Source organism: Callorhinus ursinus, unplaced genomic scaffold (assembly GCF_003265705.2).
Source record: "Callorhinus ursinus isolate GAN/ISIS: 27379988/994484 unplaced genomic scaffold, GSC_fseal_2.0 scaffold9, whole genome shotgun sequence".
NCBI lineage: Eukaryota > Metazoa > Chordata > Mammalia > Carnivora > Otariidae > Callorhinus > Callorhinus ursinus.
This window is the reverse complement of record NW_027397071.1, coordinates 10,731,586-10,759,327: the sequence shown is the minus strand read 5'-3', so window position 1 is coordinate 10,759,327 and position 27,742 is coordinate 10,731,586. Positions and strand designations below refer to the sequence as shown.

At 36.7% G+C, this 27,742-nt stretch overlaps 1 protein-coding gene across 2 annotated transcripts in view; it reads right to left on the bottom strand.

Moving 5' to 3' along the window:
- Positions 1 to 27,742, bottom strand: part of LOC112824627 (mitochondrial adenyl nucleotide antiporter SLC25A24-like) — a 75,141-nt gene that overhangs the window by 15,436 nt on the left and 31,963 nt on the right. The window contains exons 2-6 of one of the 2 annotated variants that reach the window (XM_073896213.1): positions 21,826 to 21,913; positions 20,438 to 20,549; positions 11,811 to 11,969; positions 2,871 to 2,978; positions 234 to 401 (exon numbers count right to left, since the gene is read on the bottom strand). In XM_073896213.1, coding sequence (XP_073752314.1) covers positions 234 to 401; positions 2,871 to 2,978; positions 11,811 to 11,969; positions 20,438 to 20,530 — 528 coding nt within the window. In that variant the 5' untranslated portion in view covers positions 20,531 to 20,549; positions 21,826 to 21,913. The remainder of the gene's footprint in view (positions 1 to 233; positions 402 to 2,870; positions 2,979 to 11,810; positions 11,970 to 20,437; positions 20,550 to 21,825; positions 21,914 to 27,742) is intronic. The other variant, XM_073896215.1, reaches the window with a different exon arrangement.

Genomic DNA, 27,742 nt, shown 5'->3' with positions numbered 1-27,742 from the left:
TTATCAGTAAAACCTAATTCACAAAAAACACCAAACAAAAAGTTATTATTAGAATACTAGACAACTAACATATAAAATGAAAAGCCAAATAAAACCATTCAACTCAACCAAACTTCTTGGTCAGAAACTACTTCATGTAAAATCATTTACAACTAGATTTTTAGAATGAAGACTATTATTATACCAAATTTTCAAATCTAACACATAATGTCATATTATGAGAATAAACTCACCTCATAAACAGCAAAATCTATGCCTGCATAAGGTAGAATACCTAGCAAGTTAGGAATATAACCTTTGAAAAAGGTTCTAACACCTTCTTGTTTCAGAAGCTTCTGGCCACAATCAATGAACCCTGAATACTCTCCAGTTTTACCTAGAGCCAGTCTGGTCTTTAGAACCTAAATGTGAAGAATATTATAAAAATATATTGATCAGATTCACTCAACTCATCTAGGAATACACTAAACTCCATTATATACAATGCTTACTAATTATCATAGAAATCAAAAAAGAAAGCAATCTTAAATATAATTTTAGCTTCTCTCTAATTGGCTTTTAACTATGAAGAGCTAACACAGTACAGTTTTTACAAATTATTTAAACAAGAAAATGCAATTAATCACTGTGGTTTTGACTGATAACATCTGCTCAAACTCATTTAAGGTGCTATAAGGCAACATATTCTAAAACAAACTCATTTGAAATAACATTATTGCTTCAAAATAAAGCAACTACAGCCAAATTCCAAGTTAAAATATATATATATATATATATATACATATGGTCATGTTAAAGTGAACAAGCAATATGAAAAATAACATTCAGTATATACTTAAAATACATACTGTGGGAACTATTGTAACAGTGAGGCGGAATAACTATAATCATTTAATATGATGAAACATGCTCTTAAAATAGTAACATAACAGGAGCTATGAAGGCAATAGTAGACTTCAGTAGTCTGTCTGTGATCAACATTCCTGTGCAATTCTCCTAATAGAACCTCACTCCTTGTCCTCTTAATTTTCATTAATTTAACTTAAGGGATTCCTATAAATACTTGGAGAAATGGCTCTCCAAAACAGCCAAGACCAAAAAAAAAAAAAAAAAAAGCATGAACTTTTCTTGATTGGGCAAACTGTGTATCTTGATGGAGCTGCCTCTGAGTCATCAGTTGGAAGGCTTTGTTTTAAGAACTTCTGTGCAGCACCCCACACTTTGGATAATCCCATTCTCAAAACTCTCTGCCCTCCCCAGGGTAGTGTACTCAACTCCCTTCTTACCCAAGTAAATCTTTTCTGTCTACTTCCCTGGCAGGTTTTTTTCCCACTTACTCCCTAAATTAAGGTCTTCTCAAAAATTTTCTTCTCAGTATTAAAAAACAAAACAAACAAACAAACAAAAAACACTACTTTTTTTTCTAAGTAATCTCATGACTTTAGCACTTCTTTGCAGATGACACATCAAGACTTGAAACCTCTCAAATCGCAGTATCACATTTGCAACTGCCTGCTGAAAATCGTAACTTGGTTGTCCACCAACAAGTCAAATTAAATACGTACAAACCTGAACTCCACATCTTCTCACAGTCTGGGCCACTCCCACCACTCTCGAACTCTGTTAGAGATGTAACTCTGCCGTAACTCTCCTCAACACTCAGGCACACAACCCAGACAGAGTTTCACCTCCTTCCTTTCCCTCTCTCCCACTTTCCACTTCTCAGGCTGTCAGTTCTCAAGACAGCTTTAAAGGAGTCAGGTTCCTCTAGTCAGTGTCATGTTTCCAGCCTTTACTGTCACTTCCCTGAATGACGGCAATCTCTTGTATGTAGTCATCTAATTTCTCTAGTCCCTCTCACTCTAAGACTTTACCAAGATTATATTTCAGGTTCCAAAGTGTTTAATGGCTTCTTATTTTTTTAAGAAATTGAAATTATATTTCTTACACTGCATTCAAGAGCCTTTCTGATCTGGCCCCAACTCATTATCCATGGTATTATCCAGTCCAAACCTAAATATCTGCTCTTTTGCCTCCATTCCTTTGCTTAAGTCATTATTTCCACCTAAAATGCCTTTCTTCATTATCTCTAAATGTCCAAAATCTAAGCCAAACTCACATATTCTATTCATGTCTTTCATGAAACCCCTAACTGGCAATAATTTCTCCCCTCTGAATTTCCATAGCACTTCATATTGACCTCTCTTCTAGAATTCATATTTTCTATTTTGGATCATCATTATTGATGTACATGTTTTATCTCCCCATCTGAACTATAAGTTTCATGACCAAAATGCCTATCTGATTTGCCTCTGCATCTAAAAAATACCTTAAACTTAGTGGTTGTACAATACAGATTTGATTTGATTAATGATTAAGTGATTCTATCAATTAAGCAAGCAAGCAATGATTTTTTTTATCTTCTTGATACATCTACAATACTACTTTGATCCTAAACAAACAAACAAACAAAAGAAAACATTTACTAGGGCCAAATAACTCTTGGTATAAGATTTAAATCCTGTAGCTATAAAGCTGTTTATTGTACAAAATCCTGATCTCCTTTCATTTACTTTAAAAGTTATAATTTGTGGGGCACCTGGGTGGCTCAGTAAGTTGGGCATCCAACTCTTGATTTTGGCTCAGGTCATGATCTCAGAGTTGTGAGATTGAGCCCAGAGTGAAGTCCAGATCAGCAGGGAATCTGCTTCTCTCCTTCTCCCTCTCCCTCTGCCCTTCCCCCTGCTACCCCTCACCCTGGCTTGCACACACACAATCTCTCACTCTCTCTCAAATAAATAAGTATTTTTACAAAGTTATACTTTGTATTGAAAGCATTACTTTACTTAAAATTTTATAATAATACATACCTCCATGGGATAAATACAGGTCTGGGCAGTTGCACCAGCAAATGAGCCAGATATAAATCTCTCAATAATTCCTACATTAGCACCGTCAAAACTAAGCCATTTCTTACACTGTACAAATAAAAGTATTGAAATGTATAATATTACTGAAATAGAATATTTTTAGAAAAATATTACTTTTTCTAAGCTTATAACATTAATTAGTAGTATAACATTATTTGAAAAAGTATTCCAGATACCTGACATTAACCTCTAGAGGAATACTTGATTTTAATTTTTATGCAATTAGTTGTCTAAGATAGTAAGACTTCTCTATTCGGCCTCCTCTTTCCTTTTTCTCCCCCGCCCTCCCCAGAATGAGTTAGCAACATTAAATCACTTAAGCATACTCATGAATGTACTATTTCATAAAAAGCATGCAAATGACAAAAAGGAGGCAGGGATTGTGTCTGCTATCTCTTTTTCACGCCCTGCCTTACATAAGCACAGTATTTAAAATTATTTGGTTACAGGATAATCAAGAACTTAATATATTTGTTTACAAGATAATCAAGAATAGTAAAAATGTGAGAGGCTCTTTCCCTTATAAGGAACAAGGGGTTACTCTGGTTAGCTTAAGTAGCAGGGAGGTTATTGTAATAACACATGTAGAAATAAGGAAACAAATATCAGCATAAAGGTCAGGCTTCACAGGAGCTAAAGTAAGTCAAGTTTCATGGAGATTGAAATTGGAAACTCACTTAGGATCCAAGAGAGCCTCAGCAAACTGATTACCTTGTTACCTCCTAGGCAAGATGTTTTCCTGTTTGCCTTTTCTAGAGGCCTATCACCAATATAATTCAGCTATTCTCTATAAACTAACTCTAGTTCTCAAATCAGTAATTCCCCATCAAAAAGTGTGATTGATTCAGTTAATATGAGAGACTGCTATATGTTCATGTACCCACTATCTTCTTCCTTTTAGTATCAGAGCTGACACAGCTGCAAACCACATTTCCCTCTTCTTTCTCGCAGCTAGGTTGTGTGGCTAAGTGACTAATTTTGGCCAATGAGATATGAAGGGAAGTTGAGTATGCAAATTCTGACATCTCCTTAAAGAGGCCTGTCCCGGACTCCTCTTTCCTCCATCTGAGGAATGGCAACAATGGAAGCAACCTCTGAAGCCATGTAGCTGTACCACTAGCCCTGGACCACTGGCCTCTATCTCATTTAAGCTACTGTATTTTGGAATCTGTTTAACAGCTTAGGGTGAACCCCAACAAGAACAGGAAGTCATTACTAGATGTAGAGTACTACAAACTAAAACCTAAAATATGTGACACTGGCTTTATTGTTAGGACACAGATATTGCAGTCTGAGAAGATGATGATCTTTTCAATGCTTTGTGAAAATGCTTGATAAAACTGCCTGCTGTGATAATTTGGAAGGTAGATCATGTGCTTTCTGAGCCTGAAGTTCTAGGAAAACTGATTGTAAAATCTCAAAATGTTGGTCAGTGTTGCCCACTCCTTGCTGCTTTTAGCAAGATCTATTAACACATGACCTGATGCATCTCTCAGCTTTTCAGCCTTAGGGCCTTCTCCAAAGCCAATTTGCAAGCAGAAATGGATGGAAATGGAGCTCTGCTAAGGGAGTTTTCTTAGCCTGGTTTGGTAGTCAAGAATGGCGGGCTTCCAAGTAGGAAAAGCCACCTGTTCTGTACCCCAAAAGAAGGAAATTAGATGTCCTAAAGAGCTTGCCTAGCTGCCAAAATCAGATGTTGTCATCCAATTTCAGCCTATTGTTTCATTTGACATCAATGTAGCCCACTATAGAAATGAGAGAGAAGGGGAATGACTAAGCACAGGAACTGGAAAATAAAATATCAGAGAAGAGATTTTTAGATATGGTTACTCCACATGGTATTGACTGGAAACAGAGAAGAAGTGTAAGAAGTTTTGGAAAGAATTGTATGCTAGAAAACTCAAAAGCAAAGCCTACAAAACGCTATGTTCCATTGATCTCTAAAGCAACTCTCAGGCTCCAAATCTAAGCAGGCTTTCTCTGGCCATGGCAGACTCTTCCAGAGCCCCACATCACATCTGGGCAGTTCTGTGCAGACTCACAGACTCACTTCACTGACAGAAACCCATCAAAAGCAAAAGCCTCTCATCTCTCTGCTTTTCTGCCTCAGGGCCTTCTCTGAAGCTGTGGGAGCCTGTCCACCCCAGAAGTCTGGGGAAGTTAAAGTCCTAAAAGCAATCTTCATACAATATGGGACAGAAACTGGTAGATAAGTAGCTCAGCTCTCTTCCTTCAGACAGATAATTCTGGGAACTATTGTGTACACTTCCTAGAAGTTCCCTCAGAATCAAGCCCCTACTGCATATAGCTGAAACCCCACTTATGTACCCCTGTATTGGCTTTTCTTTCTTCTGTGTCTCACTGTCCCTGCTTCCTCACTCCTGCTTCTTCACAAATAAACTTTGGGGGGAATCCAAAGCAAAACTATTGGTATTACTTCAAAAGTGGTTCTATGCACCAATTAAAAGCCAGAGATTGTCACAGTGGCTCAAAAAACAACACTCAACTATACGTTATTTATAAGAAACCCACTTTAGATACTAAGACATGTATAGATTAAATGTAAACGACTGGAGAAAAATATATCATATTAACACTAATCAAAAGAAAGTGTGAGTAGCTATATTAAATTCAGACAGAGCAGACTTCAGACCAAGGAAAGTTACCAGGGATGAAGAAGGCATTACATACTGATAAAGGGGTTAATTATCTAAGAAGATATAACAATCCTTAGCACATACGTGCCTTACAACAGAGCATCAAACTACATGAGGCCAAAACTGATAGAAGTACAAAGAGAAATAGATGAATCCAGGGGCACCTGGGTGGCTCAGTCCATTAAGTGTCTGCCTTCGGCTCAGCTCATGAACCAGAAGTCCCAGGATCAAGACCCGCAATTGGGCTCCCCTCTCAGCAGAGAATCTGCTTCTCCCTCTGCCCCTCACCCCACTTGTGCTCTCTTTCTTTCACTCTCTCTCTCTCAAATATATAAATAAAATCTTAAAAAGAAATGGATGAATCCACTATCATAGCTGGAGATTTCAGCATCCTCTATTAGAAATGGACAGATACAGCAAAAAAAAAAAAAAAATCAGTAATGACATAGCTGAACTCAACACCACCATCAATCAACTGTATATAACTGACATCCACAGACTATTTCATCCAACAATAGCAGAGTACACATTCTTCTCAAGCTCACATGGAACATTCCCCAAGAAAAACCACATTCTGGGCCATAACACATCTTAGCAAAGTTAAAGGAATGGAAAGCATACAATGGGTGCTCTGAGACCACAATGGAATAAAATTAGAAATCAATAACAGAAAGATAATCTTTTAAAATACCAAAATATGTGGAGATTTAAAAACACACTTCTAAATGTCAAAGAAGAAATCTCAAGAGAAATTTAAAAATATTTTGAGCTAAATGAAAATGAAGACACAATTTATCAAAAGGAGTGGGAAGTAGTACTTAGAAGGAAATACATAGCACTGAATACATATATTTAAAAAGAAGAAAGATCTAAAAATAGTAATCTGTTTCTACCTCAGAAAACTAGAAAAAGAAGAGCAAATTAAATCCAAAGTAGCAGAAGAAAAGATATAACAAGAATTAGAACAGAAATCAATGAAATTAAAAATAGGAAATCAATAGAGAAAATCAACAAAATCAAAAGCTGGTTCTTTGAAAAGTGGTCCTAGAAAGTAGGCCTGCTGATGTTGTTAGAACTGGATCACTCACCAGTCACTTGACAACAATGGGATCTGTGTTGGTAAATGGGATGATGAAAATCTATGGTATGTTATGGAATTACAATTATTAAGATTCATAGGCATAGTGGCTTGGGATAAAGTACTGGTAGACAGGAAAGCACTACATTATGCAGTTGCCCTAATACTTGAACAGCATGGGGACAATTATAAGGATTGTGGAGTTGGCTGATTCTAATTCACTATCTTAGAAACTTGGAAGGAAGACAATGTCAAGGTTAAGTCATCTAACTATCACCTTAAAGCATATTAAGAACACTATGATGCCTTCATAGCAGCATTTAGAGATCCTCATAGACTGTTAAAAATCAGGCCCACGATAGAAATGTAAAGGTAACAGAGTCACTAAGGAAACAACATAGAGCCTCAAAAGGTCTCCTATGCTAAAGTGAGGCCCCTCACTGGGAAGGAGTAGGATCCTGACACATGGGATGGGAACATCTGGGTGTATATGCCTGAGAAATCTGAGCCCTTAAATTCACAAGCACCCTCCAATTTGGCAAAAAGTTGTCCCCTTCCCACTGCTAGAGCAGAGCAGCTTCTCTTTGCACCAAGGCCATGCACATAAAGGCCTCAAAGAGGCAGATGCCTACCAATAGGATGTTTGCTCTCCTCACAACCTGCCTACCCATCACCTCCTCTGACTGCCTCCCAGCCAATAATTTATATAGGGTCAGTCCTCAGCCCAAGGACCTGGCTATTATGGACTGGAAGGAATTGGGGGAACAGTGTGAGAGTGGGTCACAAGAGTACTAATGGTGGGGATCTGAGGGATGGAATATAATGCTGGATAGGGAAGACTTTATTGATGTGGAGCACTCTCCCATGATACAGGACTCCCAAAACCTATCCTAATATGCTGCAGGAATTGCTCTTTAAAGCTTGGACACAACTCTGGCTGATAGCAAGCAAGGTGGTAATGCCGAAGTCTTGACAGATTGTTGAGGAAGGGATAAGCAGACTCAGGAAGGTGGAAACACTACAATGGAGTTTATCATGAGGAGAACCTTCTAGTAGACTATGTTTCTAAGATAAGAAGGGAGTCCTTGTTGAAGGACCCAAAGATGACTGTTCTTAGGGTTGACAGCAGGGGTCGTTGCCATGGAACTACAGCTACCATAGATACCTCTGAGGAATCTGCACAAAGTAAATTGAAAACCTTTGGGAAAGGATTCACCATTCTAGATGTCATTAAGAACATTCATGATTCATGGGAAGAGGTCAAAATATCAACATTAACAGGAGTTGGGAAGAAGGGGTTCCAGACTTCAGTGGAGACAGTTGCTGCAGGTGTCATGGAAACAGTAAGAGAACTAGAATTAGAAGTGGAGCCTGAAGATGGGACAGCGTTGCTGCAATCTCATGATAAAACTTCAATGGATAAAGAGTTTCTTCTGATGGATGAGCAAAAACAAGCGGTTTCTTGAGATGGAATCTAATTTTGGTGAAGATGCTGTGAAGACTGTTGAAATGACAACAAAGGATTTAGACTATTACATACACTTAGTTGATAAAGCAGTGGCAGCATTTGAGAGGACTGACTCCAATTTTGAAAGAAGTTCTGCTGTGGGTAAAGTGCTAACAAACAGCATCACATGCTATGGAGAAATTGTTTGTGAAAGGAAGAGTTAACCAATGAGGCAAATTTCATTGTTGTCTTATTTCAAGAAATTGCCAGAGCCACTCCAGCTCTCAGCAACTGCCACCCTGCTCAGTCAGCAATCCTCAACATCCAGGGAAGACCCTGCACCAGCAAAAAGATTACAACTCACTGAAAGCTCAGATGATGCTTAGCATTTTTAGCAATAAAGCATTTTTAATTAGAGTATATATATAGTTTTTTTAGACATAACGCTATCACACACTGAATAGACTACAGTATAGCGTAAACATAACTTTTATATGCACTGGGAAACCAAAAATTCATTTGACTCACTTTATCGTGCTGATAAAGTGCAATGAACCAAACCCACAATATCTTCCCGGTATGCCTGTATTTACAATGGTATCTATTGCTGTACACATTCCAGTTTTCTCTCTCATTAAAGTCCAAATTTTTTAAATAAAATTTAAAATCTGATCTTTATCATAAAATTCCATAGGCCCCAATCTTGAGAGCTGTCTCAGGTGCAATTTTAAAAACATTTACACCATTTCCCCACCGAAGAGAATGAATTCCTCCTTCTTTTAACATCTGCTCAAATCCACCAATCAATCTCATTCTCCTTGACTTTAAACTATGAACCTAGAAATGTACAGGAAATTTATTTTTAAATTTTTTGCTCATAATATAGCATTGATGTTATTATTGCTAATAAAATAATGATACATAAATGTAGAAATCTGTGAACTTCAACACCATTTTCACTGTCCTTTAGAGACATATAAAATTGATGTATTAATTTTTTGTTGTCCCCAAATACATACGTTAATCTCATACATCAAAGAGAGCAACTTAAAGAAAACAGGAATGACTTATCAGAGAATTTTTGCATACAAAAAATGTGTTGTTGCTGCTAGATTATTACAGAGTACACTGAAATATGCACTGAAAAAGGAATGGGTGAAAATATATCAAACTTTCAGTAGCGGATACTTCTGGGTAGCAAGGTGTTATGGGTTGAAATTAGTCTCCCCAAAATTTATATGTTGAAGTCTTAATGCCTCAGAATGTGACCTTATTTGAAGATAGGGTCTTTATAGAGATAATCAAGTTAAAGTAAGGTCTTAAAGTGTCCCTAAAAACTAATATAATTAGTGTCCTTATAAAAAGGGGAAATTTGGACACAGAGACATGTACAGACGGAAGACAACATGAAGAGACACAGAGAAAAGACAGCCATCTACAAGCCAAGGAGAGAGACCTGGAACAGATCCTTTCCTCACTGCTCTCAGAAGGAACGAACCACACAGACACCTTGATGTCAGACTTCTAGACTTCAAAACTGTGAGACAATAAACTTCTGTTGTGTAGGCCAGTCAGTTTGTGAAATTTTGTTATAACATCCCTGGCAAACTAATACACAAGGATTACAGGTCATTTTAATGTCTTCCATTCTACTTTTCTGCATCATCCCATTTTTCTAATGTATTATTTTATAATAAGAATATGTCCTTTTTAAGAAAGTGAAAATTAGAACATTAGTAAAATACCCTCCTGTCTATAATGTAACAGGATAATAATGGGAGAGCAAGGTGAAATGGGCATTTTCATCTCCTGTGGGAAGAAAAAGTCTGGAAAAGAATTTAACAGTATACACACATGCACACACACACACACACACACACACACACACACACACAAAGCCTTAAAAATGTTCATATCATTACTTAACTTCTAGGAAATCTTTCTAAATAAATAATCCTAAATATGAAAAAAACTCATAATCAATGATATTCATCATTATGAACTATTATGAATTATAATTTTAAGAGTTTTAAAAACCACCTACATGTCCAAGAATAGGAAAAAATAATTTAAAAAATTAATATGACACATCCACTTGAAATAATAGTCATTAAAACTTGTTTTTGAAGAATACACAAATAATTGAAATATTTGAAAAATATTTGAAATAACATGAAAACATGCTATACTGTTAATCACAAAACCAAAAAACAATATATAAATTATTCATAAAGTGAGAACTGCTACTGAGTATGGGGCATTGCTTCTATAGATACAGGAGATCTGGAGAAAGAAAGCCCAAATCTGTTCAGGGTTGCATTGTGGATGCAGACCTGAGTGTTCACAACTTGGTAATTATAAAAAAGCAGGAGAAAGATATTCCTAGGCTGACCCTATTGTGCCTCATCACCTGGTGCCCACAAGAGCTAGCAGGGTCTGCAAACTTTTCAATCTCTCTGCAGAAGATGATGCCCACAGATACATTGTCAGAAAACCTGTAAACAAGGAGGGCACGACACCCAGGACCCAAGTGCCCAGCATTCAGCATCTCATTGCTCCATGTGCTCTACAACACAAACAATGCCTATGAAGAAACAGCATACTAAGAAAAATAAGCAAGAGTCCACAGAACATGCTAAACTTTGGCCAAGAGAAGGAAGGAAGCCAAAGGAGAACATCAGGAACAGATTGTCAAGAGATGGAGACTATCACCTCTGAGAGCTCCTACTTCTACATCTGAGTCTGTCAGAAGTAAGATTTTTTAAGAGTAACAAATAAATAAGATCAGACAACAACCAAAAAAACTATTAATAATCCATTACCAAGGGGCGCCTGGGTGGCTCAGTTGGTTAAGCGGCTGCCCTTGGCTCAGGTCATGATTCCAGGGTCCTGGGATCGAGCCCCGCATGGGGCTCCCTGCTCAGCAGAAAGCCTGCTTCTCCCTCTCCCTCTGTTTGCCGCTCTGCCTACTTGTGCTCTCTCTCTCTGTTAAATAAATAAATAAAAATATTTTTTTTAAAAATTTGAAAAATCCATTACCAAATGTCACCAATGTTACCAAAAAAAAAAAGAATAAAACACCTCCGTATATAAGTTTAATTATAAATCTAAACTCACTAGATTGTGAATTATTAATTTTTGTATCTTTGTAAAGAAAGTATTCAGCAAATATTAAATTTTAATTACGACAGTTAACAGATTAAACTATGCACTATTGAAACTACTATTAACAATCCATCACTTAGAAGAATAAAGATAATTAGACACCAATACCTCTAGTGAGGTATCAATCAATAGCACACTCTAAGTAACTTATTTGCCAATTCTTAGAAATATGGCTTAATACTTAAATAGTACAATAGAACCATGCTATTATGTAGGTGCCAGGGTCTAGGGATAATCAATAAATAAGACTAATGGTGTCTTACCACTTCTTTGATATTTTTAGTTCTATTTCTGAAAAAACTTCTAATAGAGTGTCCTATTATTATTATTTCGAATAAAAATTAATTTAAATAGCACACAAGCATCTTTAAGAAAATTTAAAAATCTTCTTAATATTGAAAATAAGAAAATTTGCATTTTCAGAAAAATGTGAAATTATAATGAGAAATAGTATGAAAGGTGCCAAAACACTTCTTTTTGAAAATTGTCAAGGGTTTTTCAAGTGACTTTAAGGAGTCAAGTGTGCAAACTACCTGCATCATGACTTTCAAGTGGTCAAAAGATGCTGTGCATGTCCTTGCAACTGCCCCAGCTATACCTCCTGCCACCAAACGCCTCCACCAATCTCCAGAACGCTTTTCTTCTTCAGTAAATTCATCTGGGATAGATATACTCTCCCCTATGTCAATTATCTGATAAAAATGTAAAAATGAATTACACAATAAAGTATACATACTTGATAAATTAAAAGGATAATTTTTTACAAAGACCAAAAACCCAAAGTATTTTTTCATATCTCACCTCCTGTTAATGAATACTGACAATTTTCTCAGCACTTGTACTAGACCAAATGATTTTTAATAATACATTCACATACAGATTTAAAATCTACAAAAATCAATTCCTATTAAATTAAAGTTATTAATTTTAAATTCTCAAGCTATTTAGATTAATCTCTTCCATGGAAAATGTAAATATTCAGGTGCCTGGGTGGCTCAGTTGGTTAAGCGACTGCTTTCAGCTCAGGTCATGATCCTGGAGTCCCAGGATCGAGTCCCGCATCGGGCTCCCTGCTGAGCAGGGAATCTGCTTCTCCCTCTGACCCTCCCCCCTCTCATGCTCTCTCTATCTCATTCTCTCTCTCAAATAAATAAATAAAATATTTTTAAAAAAGAAAATGTAAATATTCAATGCAGGGATAATATCCTAGTCACATACCACAATGCCTGTCACACAATGCTTAATTAAGTTTCTCTACTTCATTTCAAAATCTCTCGAATTCCAGTGTGTACTTACCTAATCTGTCAGAATTCAAAAGTAGTATTTTATACTCTTAGACTTCTTTCTCTATTATTTACATTGACTTTTTTCTCTAATGACAATTTTCTTTTTAAAACTCTGAACTCTAACAAGTTTTGCATTTCACTTTATTTTCAGTAATCATACATGCTTTTGCTGAGATTATCCATTTCTGCTAAATGTTGAGGTAATGTGACTCACTGAAAAGAGTGCCACATTGGACACAGGGGATCTAGGTTCCATTACTTGTCAATCATGGCAGACAAGTCACTTCTCTGCTTCTTAGTTTTCCCACCTTTATTTATGCATTCATTGAGTGCCCCCTTTCCAAGTGCCATTCCACCTCAGAACTTCGTACTTGATTTTCCCTCTAGTAGGACCTTTCTCCTTGGCTCTTTCCATAGATTCCTCTTTAATACTTAGCCCAATCTTTATTAGTTCATTTCTATCTGTTGCTTGCTTCCTCCTTTAGAAAATAAGTCTGATAAGAGCAGCAACCTGTTTTATTTTATGCACTGGGATAGATATACTATCTATCCTGGTCTTACTTAAGTACCTAAATACTTAAAAGGTCTATTTAAGTATTTAAATCCTGTGTTATTCAAGTATTAAAAAAAGACCTAACCTGGTCTTTTTTATGCACTGTTGTAAACCTTGCACTTTGGTCAGTGGAGATAAGTATGCTCAATAAATATTTGTTGAACTAATAAATTAACACACCAGGTGCTGGGTTGTGTATTCATAATACAGTGCAGAAATTAAGTTTCTTCCCTCAGGGAGTTGACAGTATAATACAAAAGACAGGAAAGGAAACAAGCAATTATAATATAAAGGAATAAGTACAATAACAAGGGTAGCATAAAAAAAGTGTCTAAGAACACAGTATCGAGACATTTAATGGAGTGTAGAATTTTATTTTTGTTGGGGGGAGATGAGTGGAACTGTCAAGGAACACTTTTCACGTAAAGTAACTTAGAAGTAGCAAAGCAATATGAATCCAGGTATTCTGACCTCAAAGTTTACCTTCTTGTCCATCACACTGTACCATCTCCCTGTAGAAGTAGGAATTAGCCAAGGGAATGTTCTAGGCAAAGAAAATAATTTGTTCAAAGACATTAGATATTCTAAGAACTGCAAGACTGTATATAGGGATGGAAGGAGGGTAAAGGAAAGCTCAAGACCTTGGAATAATGTTGACATTTATGGCTTGGGCAATTAGGAAGATGATGACACCATTCAGTGAAATGGTAAAAGAAGATCTAGAGGTCAAATGATGTGGTGTGTGTGTTTGAGGTGTCCCAACTGATATCCAATAAATGCTTGCACATGCAGAAGGAAGGTGTGCTCTAGAGACATAAGACGTGGAGCAATCACTAGGGCCTATATCTGGTAGTTCAACGTGGGAGAGTAAATAGGATTGCCTAGAAAAAAAAATATACAGGGTGAGAGGCAAAGAAAGTTGAAACTGGAACATAGAAGAAAGCTAATATATAAGAGACAGACTGAGAAAGAAGAGCCTCAAGAGAGACAGAAAAGTAATGACAGAGAGGTGGGAAGAAAACCAGGAGAATGTAGTGTCAAGGAAGCCAGCTGAAGAGAACATGTAAAAAAAGAGAGTGGTAAGATCTAGAAAATATCCACTGAACTAACAGTGGATAGAAACTGGAGAGAGACTGGCTTAGTAAAAGAATTTCTACAAAGTGGTGAAAGCAAAGCCAGTTAGCTGAGAAGTGAATGGGTGTATAGCCATGAAGAGAGAAAAAGGATAAGGTAGCTAAGATGGGACTTCAGTAGGATTACATTTTTTTGTAAAAGGTACTGGCTTAAATATGTTAAATGTTGTATTTAAATGCAGGATATTTAAATACAAAACATAAAGGAGATAATAGAGAGAATAAGGCCCCTGAATGGGTCAAAGATGAAATCAAAGGGGAAATAAAAAAAAATCTTAAGACAAATGGAAACACAATATACCAAAACTTATGGCATGCAGCAAACGCAGTTCTTAGAGGGAAGTTCATAGCAATACAGGCCTACCTCAAGAAACAAGAAAAACCTCAATCTAAATTTAAACCTTAAGGAACTAGTATTATGCTAAGTGAAATAAGTCAGTCAGAAAAAGACAAATACCATATGATTTCACTCAAATGTGGAATTTAATAAACAAAACAGATGAACATAGGGGACAGGAAGGAAAAATAAAATAAGATGAAAACAGAGAGGGAGGCAAACTCTTAATTCTAGGAAACAGAGGGTTGCTAGAGGGGGGGTGGGGGATGGGGTAACTGGGTGATGGGAATTAAGGACACACTTGATGTAATAAGTACTGGGTGTTATATGCAACTGATGAATCATTAAATTCTACCCCTGAAACTAATAAAAAATAATAATAATAATAAATAAATAAACCTTAGGGAGTTAGAAAAAGAAAAACTAAGACCAAAGTTAGCAGAAGGAAGGAAATAATAAAGATCAGAGCAGAAATAAGTGAAGTAGAGACCAGAAACAAAAACAAACAAAAAACAAAAGATCACCAAAACTAAGTGCTGGGTTTTTTTTAAAAGATAAACAAAATTGGCAAACATTTAGCTAGACTAACTAAAGAGAGAAGACTCAAATAAATAAAAGCAGAAACAAAAGAGGAGACATTACAACTGATACCAAAAAACTACAATGGGTCATAAGACATTACTCTGAACAATTATACACCAATAAATTGCATAACCTAGAAGAAATGTATAAATTCCTAGGTACATACAACCTACTGAGACTGAATCATGAAGAAAGAGAAAATCTGAACAGACCAATAATGAGAAAGCAAATTGAATCACTAATTTAAAAAATCTCCCAACAAAGAAAAGCCCAGGACCAGACGGTCTGGTGAATTCTACCAAATTTTAAAGAAGAATTAATGCCAATCATTCTCAAACTCTACTAAACAACTGAAGAGAATTGAACCCTTCCAAACTCATTTTTATAATACTAGCATTACCCCGATACAAAAGTCAGACAAGGACACTACAAGAAAACTACAAACCAATAGCCTTAATGAACATAAATGCAAAAATCCTCCACAAAATATTAGCAAATACAATTCAATGGCACATTAAAAGGATCATGATAAATGGGATTTATCCCTGGGATGCAAAGATGGTTCAACATACACAAATCAAAAAGTGTGATATATCACGTTGACAGAATTAAGGATAAAAATCATATGATCATTTCAATAAATGCAGAAAAAGCATTTGACAAAATTCAACATCCTTTCAAGATTAAAACTATCAAAAAGTTGGGTAAAGAATGAATATAACCCAACATATTAAAGGCCATATATTACAAGCCCATAGGTAACAAAATACTCAATGGTTAAAGGTTGAAAGCCTTTCATTGAAGATCAGAAACAAGACAACGGTGACAATTCTTCTCACCAACCCTATACAGCATAGTACTGAAAGTCCTAGCCTCAGCAAGAAAGAGAAATAAAAGGCATCCAGGGGTGCCTGGGTGTCTCAGTTGGTTAAGCCTCTGACTCTTGATTTCAGTTCAGGTCATGATCTCAGGGTCATTAGATCAAGCCCCACATCAGGCTCCATACCAAGTGTGGAGCCTGCTTAAGATTCTCTCACTCCTTCTCCCTCTGCCCCTCCCTGATCAATCTCTCTCTCTCTCTCTGAAAAAAAAAAAAAAGGCATCCAAATCAGAACGATAGAAGTAAAATTGTCTCTGTTGCAAATGACATGATCTTGTATATAAGAAATCCTAAAGACTCCACCAAAAAAACTGTTAGAACTAATCAATGGAATCAGCAAAGTTGCAAGATACAAAATCAATATATAAAAACCAGTTTCATTTCTATACACTAACAACAAAATATCTGAAAAAGAAATATAGAAAACAATCTCATTCATAATAGCATCAAAAACAATAAAATAGTTATGAATAAATTTAACCAAGGAGGTAAGAGACTTGCACACTGAAAACTGGATAACATTGATGAAAGAAATTGAATATGACACAAATAAATGGAAAGATATACCATGCTCATGGACTGAAAGAATTAATATTGTTAAATGTCCACATACCCAAAGCCGTCTATAGATTCAATGCAAGCCCTATCAAAATTCCAATGGCATTTTTCAGAGAAATAGAGAAAAAAAATCCTAGAATGCATATGGAAACACAAAACTCAAATAGTGAAAGCAATCCTGAGAGAGAACGAAGCTGGAGGCATTATACTCCTTGATTTCAAGCTATAGTAATGAAAACAGTATGACATTGGCACAAAAACGGACACATAAACCAATGGAACAGAATTGAGAGCCCAGAAATAAACCCTCACATATATGGTAAACTCATATTTGACAAAGAAGCCAAGAATATTCAATGGGCAAAGAATAGTCTTTTAAAAGAATGATGTTGGGAAAACTGGATAATCACACGCAGCAGAATAAAATTGGACCCCTACCTTAAACCACTCAGAAAAATTAACTCAAAATGGATTAAAAACTTAAACCTAAGATCTGAACCTGTAAAACTCCTTAAAGAAAACAAGGAAAAAGCTGCTTGATATGGGTCTTGGCAATGACCTTTTGGGTATGATGCCAAGAGCATAATTAGCAAGAGCAAAAAGTTTTTGTAAGCATCCAACTCTTGATTTCAGCTCAAGTCATGATCTCAGGGTCATGAGATGGAGCCCCAAATCGGGGCTCCACACTGAGCGTGGAGCCTGCTTAAGATTTTCTCTCTCCCCCTGCCCTTGCCCCACCTCTTGCTCTCTCTCTCTCTTTCTAAAAAGAAAACAAAAGCAAAAATTAATAAGTGGGTCTACATCAACCTTAAAAGCTTCTATACAGTAAAAGAAACAATCAGCAATATGAAAAAAGGCAACCTACAGAATAGCAGAAAATACCTACAAACCATATATCTGATTTGGGGTTAATATCCAAAATATATAAGGGTCTCATACAACTCAATAACAACAAAAAAAACCAATCTAATGAAAAAAATGGGCAGAACAACAAAATAGATATTTCTCAAAAAAAAAAGACATACAAATGGCCAACATGTATATGAAAAGATGGTCCACATTACTAACCAACAGGGAATGCAAATCAAAATCACAATGATATTACCTCTTGTTAGAATGGCTACTACCTACAAAACAAGAGACAACAAGTGTTAGTAAGGATGGAGAGAGAAGGTAAGGAACCCTTCTGCATTGTTGGTGGGAATTTAATTGGTATAGCTACTGTGGAAATCAGTATGAAGTTCCTCAAAATATTAAAAAAGAACTGTCATATCCAGAAATTCCACTTATTGGTATAAAGCCAAAGGAAATGAAATCAGAATCTCAGGGGCGCCTGGGTGGCTCAGTTGGTTAAGCGTCTGACTCTTGATTTCTGCTCAAGTCGTGATCTCAAGGCCCTGGGATTGAGCCCAAAGTCAGGCTCCCTGCTCAGCATGGAATCTGCTTGTTTCCCTCTCCCTCTGCCCCTCACCCTGTTTGCGTAAGTGTGCTCTCTCTCTCTCACTCTCTCTCTCTCTCTCATTCTCCCTCCCTCGAATAAAGCATTAAAAAAAGAAATCGGGATCTCAAAAAGATATCTGTACCTCCATGTTCATTGCAGCATTATTCACAAAAACCAAGTTATGGAAACAATCTAAGTGTCCACCTGTGGATGAATAAATAAAGATGCAGTATATATACACAATGGATTATTATTTAGCCATTAGAAAGAAGAAAATCCTGGGCGCCTAGGTGGCTCAGTTGGTTAAGCGACTGCCTTCAGCTCAGGTCATGATCCTGGAGTCCCAGGATCGAGTCCCGCATTGGGCTCCCTTCTCAGCAGGGAGTCTGCTTCTCCCTCTGACCCTCTTCCCTCTCGTGCTCTCTATCTCTCATTCTCTCTCTCAAATAAATAAATAAAATCTTTAAAAGAAAAAAAAGAAGAAAATCCTGCTATTTGCAACAATATGGATGGACTTCAAGGACATTATGCTAAATGAAATAAGTCAAACAGAGAAAGAAAAATACTGTACAGCATCACTTAAATATGGAATCTAAAAAAAGGCAAATTCATAGAAGCAGAGTAGAATGGTGGTTGCCAAGAGCTGGGAAATGAGGGAAATGGGAAGATGTTGGTCTAAGGAGAAAAACCTCTGGTTATGAGGTGAATAAGTTCTGGGGACCAAATGTACAGCATGGTGATTACAGTTAATAATGTATTATATACTTGAAAGTTGCTAAGAGAGTAAATCTTAAATGTTCTCACTGCAAAAAAGAAATGGTAATTATGCGAGGGTTATGGAGGGAAATGTGACAATCATTTCACAATACATAAGTATATCAGATATCATGTTGTACACCTTAACTTACACAATGTTGTATGTCAATTCTGTCTCAAAAAATCTTGAAAAAAATAGACAAAGATAAAAATAGACAATTTGTAGAAAAGAACATGTGAATCTCTAGTATTTCTATGAAGACATGTTAGAAATGCACATTAAGACAAGATACCACTCTATACCCAACAGAGTGGAAAATATTAGAAAATTGGATAATACCAAGCAATATTCATGCATTGCTGGTGGGAATGTAAGCTGGTATAGAAAGTCATTTGGGAAATAACATGGCTATCTTTCATAGAATTAAGACTAGGATAACCTCTGTAAAATTGCAAATGCATATTCTTTTTGACTCAGAAATCCAGGTGAAATTCTCCAAGGTACAAAAGAGGAAAGTTTTTTTTGTTTTTTGGATGAAGTTGCAGAAGATCTAGATGTCTGTTACTAGGGAAATGGATAAAGAAGATGTGTTAAATGCATACTATTGTAGTGGTTAGAAGCAATAAACTAGATGAATGCATAACAACAAGGACAAATCTTAAAATCATAACACTGAGTGAACAAAGCAAGAAATCAGTTGTGGACTTCAGCAGAATACTACCTATGTAAATTAAATACACACACACATGAAAAACTACATGATTCCTAAGAATATACACATATCCAAGACACAGACTACACATATTAACATAAGTGCCTATCATAATAAGTAACATTTATTGAAGACATATATTACCTGCCCAGCCCTTTTCTAAATTCACTAACTAATGTATTAATTTAATTCTCAAAACTCTTACCATTATTATCCCCAGTACATAACTGAGAAAACTGAGGCACAGAGGGATTATAAAGCTAGTGGGTGGCAGAAGTGAAATTCAACCCTAGACATCTGACTCTGAAGCCTAGGCTCTTTGTCCTCCCCTATATTGTTCTATGAAGAGGAGGATGCAAACAGTATGCCATGAATAAATGATTAACTTAACCCCCTGCATCGAGATCTAAAAAAGAAAAAACAAGTTTTCGATTAAAAAGCCTCATTTGTTCCTCACAACTCTGAGTCAAGTGCTTACATAAAAAGAACAGGTAGATTATATTTTTGATCCTTTCTGATTCTGAAATTTTGAATCTTAATCTTTGACTTTACATTTCCCATGACAGAAAGCTGAGTATATCATCTCTGATATACTCTGTGAAAAAAGAAAAGTATATTATTTTTCCACTTTCCTAGGACAGTTAACTACATTAGATTAATTTATTCTCAACACAAAGTAGGCCCTTTCAGTGGATGAGTATATACTTTAAGTTCTAGGTTTTAGTAAACAAAGAAATTGTAGTAGCTATGTTTGTACATTTAATACTAACACTCATTGCTCAATTAGTAGAACATTATAAGGAGAGAATACTGTTATTTTAGTCACTGAGGCTGGAAGTATTATAGAGGTTACATAATCATAATAACAGCTATGACATTTGCGGCAAAATAAAAATAGAGTAGAATCCAAAGCAATCTTACAGTAGAATGCTTCCAGAAATGAGCAGTTTCATCAATATTTGTTGCAGGATGAAGTAAAAAGTAGTACTTCCATTCATCCCAGTCTACTGTCATCGTTCCATCACTATCAATGCTAAAATTTAAAACAAAAATAGTGCTTATAACATTTATAACAAATACTCTAAGAATAAGTACTAAGAATACCCTGTTGAATATTTTAAAAGTTGCTAAGACAGTAGATCTTATGTTAATTGTTCTTACATGGAGACAACCTAAGGGTCTACCAGTGGATGAATGGATAAAGAAAATGTGGTATGTGTGTGTGTATACAGACACACACACACACAATGTGTATGTGTGCACAGTGGAATATTATTCAGCCATAACAAAAGGAAATCTAGACATTTGAGACAACATAGATGGACCTTGAGGGCATTTTGCTAAGTGAAACAAGTCAGAGAGAGAAAGACAAATACCACATGATCGCACCTATAAGTGAAATCTTTAAAAAAAACAAAGAGCTCATAGATAGAACAGATTGGTGGGTGGTTGCCAGAGGTGGAGGTTTAGGGGATGAGTGAAATGGGTGAAAGAGGTTGAAAGGTACAAACTTCAGTTATAAAATAAGTCATGGGAATGTAATGTACAACATGGTAACTATAGTTAATAATACCGTGCTGCATATTTTTGAAAGCTGATGAGAGTAAATCTTAAAAGTTCTCATCACAAGAAAAAAAAATTTAATTACATATGGTGACAGATGTTAACTAGACTTATTGTGATGATAATTTCACAATATATACAAATATCAGAACATTACATTGTACACCTGAAACTAATGTTATATGTCAATTATACCTCAATAAAAAAGAAAGAAATTTAAGTTTTAACTACAAAAAAGTATTCTTATCACAAAAAAATAATAGTTATAAATAAGGTGGTGGGAGGAAACTTTTGGAAGGGATGGATAGGTTTATGGCCTAGATTGTGGTAATGGTTTCCTAGATGTAAAATTACCTCCAAACTCATCAAGTTGCATATGTCAGTTTTGTACAGATTTTTGTATGTTAAAAAAATTAAAAATTAAAATTTTTAAATCAATTGCTTAAGAGAATTATACCTATTCTTTAAACTAAAGCAGGCAGAATTTTATTCTAGGGACTTTGTAACGTGTGAACAATTTATGATTTAGTCAATAGCATTCTCACAATTCAATAAATCTCTTAGGGATCTTTCTTATAACACTGTCAATAAAAGCTAATGTTATCAAACCTAAAAAGAAAGGCAGGCATGCAGGAAAGGAGGGAGGGAGGCAGGCAGGGAGAAGGGGCTACAACTATAGCAATTAATTTCTACCTTGGAATATTAAATAAAAATAAAAACTATCAAAAATAAGAAAAAGGGCTGACCTTTGTAGAATTTTTTTTGCCTGAGCTTCAGAAATATTTATACCCAGTGATTTCAAAGCAGCAATTATTTCTGAAGTTTCTATTATTCCTTTAAAAAGTGAAAAAAAGTCAAATTAAATTATCTGAAAAGATAACAAGACAAAATATTCTTAGAATGCAATAGTCTTTAAAAGGCCCATGTTTTTTAGACCTATAATCCCATATTCACAACACAAAGGCTAAAAGCTCTGAAAACTAAAAGACTTTTTATAAATTTGGCACCAAAACTCATTTGGTAGCCAATTACTTATCTGATTTTGTGTGATTATTCATTTGTTTCACTGAAGAAATATTCACATTTACAATTGCATGGTAATGCCCCAAACCCCACCTGGAGTATTACATAATATATCATACACGCATTCTGTTGCTTTTCTAAAACCCAAATTCCAAATTTCTAAACACATTTTACCCTAAGGGTTTCCAATAAGAGATTTTAGATCTACAACAGATCTAGATTATTGTACCTACTTGGAAAAAATTAAAAAGCTAACTCTGAAGATCTGATTCAGGGGCATGAAAATAAGGCCACTCAACATTTTATAAGGTAAGTTTTTAAAGAAATAACATACTTAAAATATAATAGAACACAAACTCTTTTTAATACAACCATATCCTATGTTAAATAACTCAAGTCAACTGATATATTTAATACAAGCCTACTATGCATCTCAGTCGCAAAGTGCTGAATGTTGTGAAGGAGAAATTAAGTATTCCATATGCTCCTCAAACTCTAAAATGTTTAACTCATCATGCTGCTCTCCAAGTCCAAAAAATCTTTGATTTCCCCCCCACCCCCACCACCATGTAAAACAAAGAGTTGAGGCTACTCATCTTTTAAAATATGAGGACATTTTCATGTTAAAAAAAAATCAACTTAATGTCACCTAGCTGTAAAATCTATAACATCAAAAAACTACTATAAATTCAGTCACATCTTTATTTCATATTTTATGAACTACAGCTGCATCTGCATACATTTATAAATAGCATACATATGTATGAGACATATTTATTTACCCTATAAACAAAGCCCAGTATTCACACACAGAATATGTGGAAATGTTATTCTACTTTTACCTACAGTCTTTATGATTTAAGGGTTTGTGACAAAGTACACCTTTCCTCTGTAAATCAGCATGGATATTTATCACAACACTATGTATAAGAGTACAAATTTGGAAACATCCCAAATGTCTTAAAATACAGGAATGACTAGATAAGTCTACTCATAAATGGAATATTTCAGAGTCATTAAAGACTATGTGAAGAATATTAAATGAAATGCAAATGCTTACATTATAACATTAAAAGAAAAAAGTAGGGCATCAAACTATATGTAGTGTGACTACAATTTCATTTAAAGAGAGAAAGAAGGACGCATGGGTGGCTCAGTCGGTTAAGCATCTGCCTTAGGCTCAGGTCATGATCCCAGAGTCCTGGGATCGAGCCCCACGTGGGGCTCCTTGCTCGGCGGGGAGCCTGCTTCTCCCTCTCCCTCTGCCTGCCACTCCCCCTGCTTGTGCTCTCTCTCTCTCTCTCTTTCTCTGATTAATAAATAAAATCTTTTTTTAAAAAAGTGTATGCTTAAAAAAAAAGAGAGAGAAAGAGAAACCAAGAAAGAAAGAAATAAAAAGTCTAGAAGAAACTATAAAAATATATTAAAATGTTAAACCTGATCTCCAGACAGCAGGGTTACAAGTAACTTTTACTTTCTTTTAAGGTCTTTGTGTTATCTAACTTTCCTGCAACCAAAATATTTTCAAAATCAGCAAGTAAACAATGGCATTTTTTTAAATTACCATGATACTTTCAGCTCATACATTACAAAAGAGTGGAGAGGCCTACTCCCTAAGCCAAGAAGCTTTAAATTCAGAGGACAAATTACTTTATTTAAAAAATAGTAACCAGGGGTGCCTGGGTGACTCAGTCAGTTAAGCATCTGCCTTCAGCATGGGTTGTGATCCCGAGGTCCTGGGATGGAGCCCTGCATCAGGCTCCCTGCTCAGTGGGGAGTCTGCTTCTCTTCTCCCTCTGCCCCTCCCCCTGTTTGTGCTCTCTCTCTCTCTCTCAAATAAATGAATTAAATCTTTAAAAATATAGTAGCCACACAAAAATTATAACAATAATAAATATAGTTTATATAATACTCTCCTACTAGACATGCAATAGAAATAACTGAATCTCTGATGGTATGAGGAAGTTAAAGGCTGATAAAACAATGTCCTTTAGTACTGACTATTATTCATGTTAAGCTAATTGTAATAAAACACAAACACACATCATCACTATTTTTGTCCAGACTATTAAATGCCAGCCTCATTTTTTTCTCGTGGTCTTTAAGGTACTGCAAAAATTCTCCAAAGTCCAATCTTGAATCCTCATTAGTATCTCCAGCTTTAAAAATGTCCTACAAGAGGGTGCCTGTGTGGCTCAGTTGGTTAGGTGACTACCTTCAGCTCAGGTCATGATCCTGGAGTCCCGGGATCGAGTCCCACATCGGGCTCCCTGCTCAGCAGGGAGTCTGCTTCTCCCTCTGACCCTCTTCCCTCTTGTGCTCTCTATCTCTCATTCTCTCTCTCTCATATAAATAAATAAAATCTCTAAAAAAAATGTCCTACAAGAAAGAAGAAACTCATTGCAGAAACATATTGCAAGTAAACCCACTGTAGCATGCTAACGTTGGCACATTTCACACATATTAATTATTGTATTAGTTTTTCAGTCACAGATACAAGGCTAAGAACATTTGTGATTTTTTTTAATTTGTGCAATACTAGAGTCAATAGCCACCATGTCATTCCAAATAATTCTGAATTTATAAGTAGGTATTTACCAGAGGTAAACAATGAATGCCTAGTGCCTTGAGAGAAGAAAGATACTAAGATACATAATCTTTGCCATCAGAAACCTCACATTCTATTAACTAAATGAGAGAAAATACTTAAATTTCTAGGAGGACTTAAGATGGTGGAGTCGTAGGGGTACCCTGGGCTTCCTCCTCCCTGGAACACAGCTAGCTCAACATCAAATCATTTTGAACACCTAGGAAATCAATCTGAGGATTAAGGAAACAATCTGCACAATTGGAGGGAGAGGACATGGCAGATGTGAGTTTCAGAGCCACGAATTGGGGGAGAAAAAAGCTGCGGTGCCACAGAGAAGAGGGAGCACTCTTCTTAGAACAAAGTTGGGAAGGGAGGGAGAGAGTAGCGGGAGGGTCTTTGCAAGACGTCGTGGTGTGCAAATCCCCTGGGTGGCACTGGGAGAGAAAGCTCCCCTTCCCAGAGTACATTTGGAAGAGGGCTTTTTTTTTAAGATTTTTTTTATTCATTTGAGAGAGAGACAGAAACAGAGCCAAAGAGCAGGAGCTGGGAGGAGAGGGAGAAGCAGGCTCCCCACGGAGCAGGGAGCCCGATGTGGGGCTGGATCCCAGGACCCCAGAATCACAACCTGAGCCGAAGGCAGACGCTAACTGACTGAGCCACCCAGGGGCCCCTGGAAGAGGGCTTTTGCCTCTCTAAGGACAAAAGGCCCACCAGGCGCCACAGAGCAGCAGTTCAACAGCAGGGGACAGAGGTGCGGGCAGAGGGCTGATAAACTGGTCATAGCTTTTCCCTGTGCATCACCATAGACTCCAGGCATCTGTACAGCCTAGGCAACTGCTCTTCTGGGACAGAACAGTGCTGGGCACAATGCTGTGAGGCTCTTCTCCAGGGGAGGGAACAGGTCCACACCTTGCCATGCCCTTTAAGATATGGAGTTTTAAAACCCAGCCATGGGCCAAAGATAAAACATAGAACTGTGGTGCCAGGCGTGCCCATGACCGGACACAGACAGATTGAGGGCATGGATCTGATGAAAGCCTGGGGCAGAGGAAAGGAGATTGTTCTCTTTTCTGTGAGGGCTGCCTAAACAGGGAGGCTGTGAGTACCCCTCCCTGGAGATGAGAGGGCGGGGTGACACCATCTTCCACCCCCCAAAGACACACCCTGTCAGACTTCAGAGGGAAACACAGCACCTCCAGTGGAGGCTGAAGTCCCTTACACCAAACCCTGGCCCCCTATGCCTGGCAAGGGCATCTTTACAAGGGCAGTTCTGACTGTGAGACAGAGCAGCGGGCCCCTCCCTCAGAAGACCAACACAGCCCCCCCTCATGTACCAGGTCTACCAATCACAGAGTGCCCCAAAGTCTCAGCTTCAGTTCTGGTGGAACTGGTTTTTTATTTTTTCTTTTCTTTTTTTCTTTTTCTCTTTGGAATCAGGCTCATATTTTTTCTTTTTCTCTTTGGAATCAGGCTCATTTTTTTTATTCATTTGAGAGAGAGACAGAAACAGAGCCAAAGAGCAGGAGCAGGGAGGAGAGGGAGAAGCTATAATTTGTTCAAATAAACCTTCTGCCCCTTTTTCCTGCTCTTCTTCTGGGACTCCTATGATATGGATATTAATTGCTCATTTGTTGGTTTGTTTATTTGTTTCCTTTTCTCATTTTTTGGATCAGGCTTCTTTCCTTTTTTCCTTCTTTCTTTTTCTTTGGACTCAGGCTTACACTTTTTTGTTTGTCTGTTTGTTGTCCCTTTTCCTTTTCTCTTTTCTTGGATCAGGCCTTCCCCCCCCCTTTTTTAGATATATCTTAACAAAAAATCAAAGCACACCTAGTTAAAAGTCCAAACACTCCCCCCTGCAAGGAAGGAGGACCTCTGCAGAGGACCGACATGTGGAAAAGAGCAGCCAAAACACAATAGCAGAGTGCACACAGCATATACCAGAAACACTTCCTGAAATGCCTGGCCCTGGACAGTGTATGACCCCTTCTTTTTTTTTTTTTCCATTCAAGATTTGCCCTCTTTAATACCCATCACCAGGCTAACTCATCCTCTCATCACCCTCCCCTCTAGAACCCTCAGTTTGTTTCTCAGAGTCCATAGTCTCTCATGGTTCATATATGACCCCCTCTTAATACAGTATTACTCTCAGGAGTAGGAAACATAACAAACTTTCATAACATGTGAAAGACAGAAACCTAGACATAATGACAAGATGGAGGAATTCTCCCCAAAAGAAAGATCAAGAAGAAAGCACAGCCAGGGATTTACCCAAAACAGATATAAACAATATATCTTAACAATAATTTAGAAAACAGTCATAAAAATACTAGCTGGGCTTGAAAGAAGCATAGAAGACACCAGAGAAACACTGGCTGCAGAGATAAAAGACCTAAAAACTAGTCAGGCCAAAATAAAAAAATGCTATAACTGAGATGCAAAACCAACTGGATGTAATCACAATGATGATGGAAGAGGCAGAGGATCGAATAGGTGATACAAAAGATAAAATTATGGAAAATAATGAAGCTGAAAAGAAGAGGGAAAGACAATTATTAGATCATGAATATAGACTTAGGGAATTCAGCAATTCCACAAAATGCAATTAATATCCATATCATAGGAGTCCCAGAAGAAGAGCAGGAAAAAGGGGCAGAAGGTTTATTTGAACAAATTATAGCTGAGAACTTCCCTAATCTGCGGAAGGCAACAGGCATTCAAGTCCAAGAGGCACAGAGAACTCCCCTCAAAATCAACAACAAAAAAAGTCAACACCAAGACATATCATAGTGAAACTTGCAAAGTACAAAGATAAAGAGAGAATTCTGAAAGCAGCCAGGGACAAAAAGTTGTTAAACTATAAGGGTAGCTACATAAGGTTAACAGCAGACCTGACCACAGAAATTGGGGTAGGCCAGAAGAGAGTGGCATGATATATTCAACGTGCTGAATGGGAAAAATATGCAGCCAAAACTACTATATCCACCAAGACTGTCAATCAGAATAGAAGGAAAGATAAAGAGTTTCCAAGACAAGCAAAGACTAAATGAGTT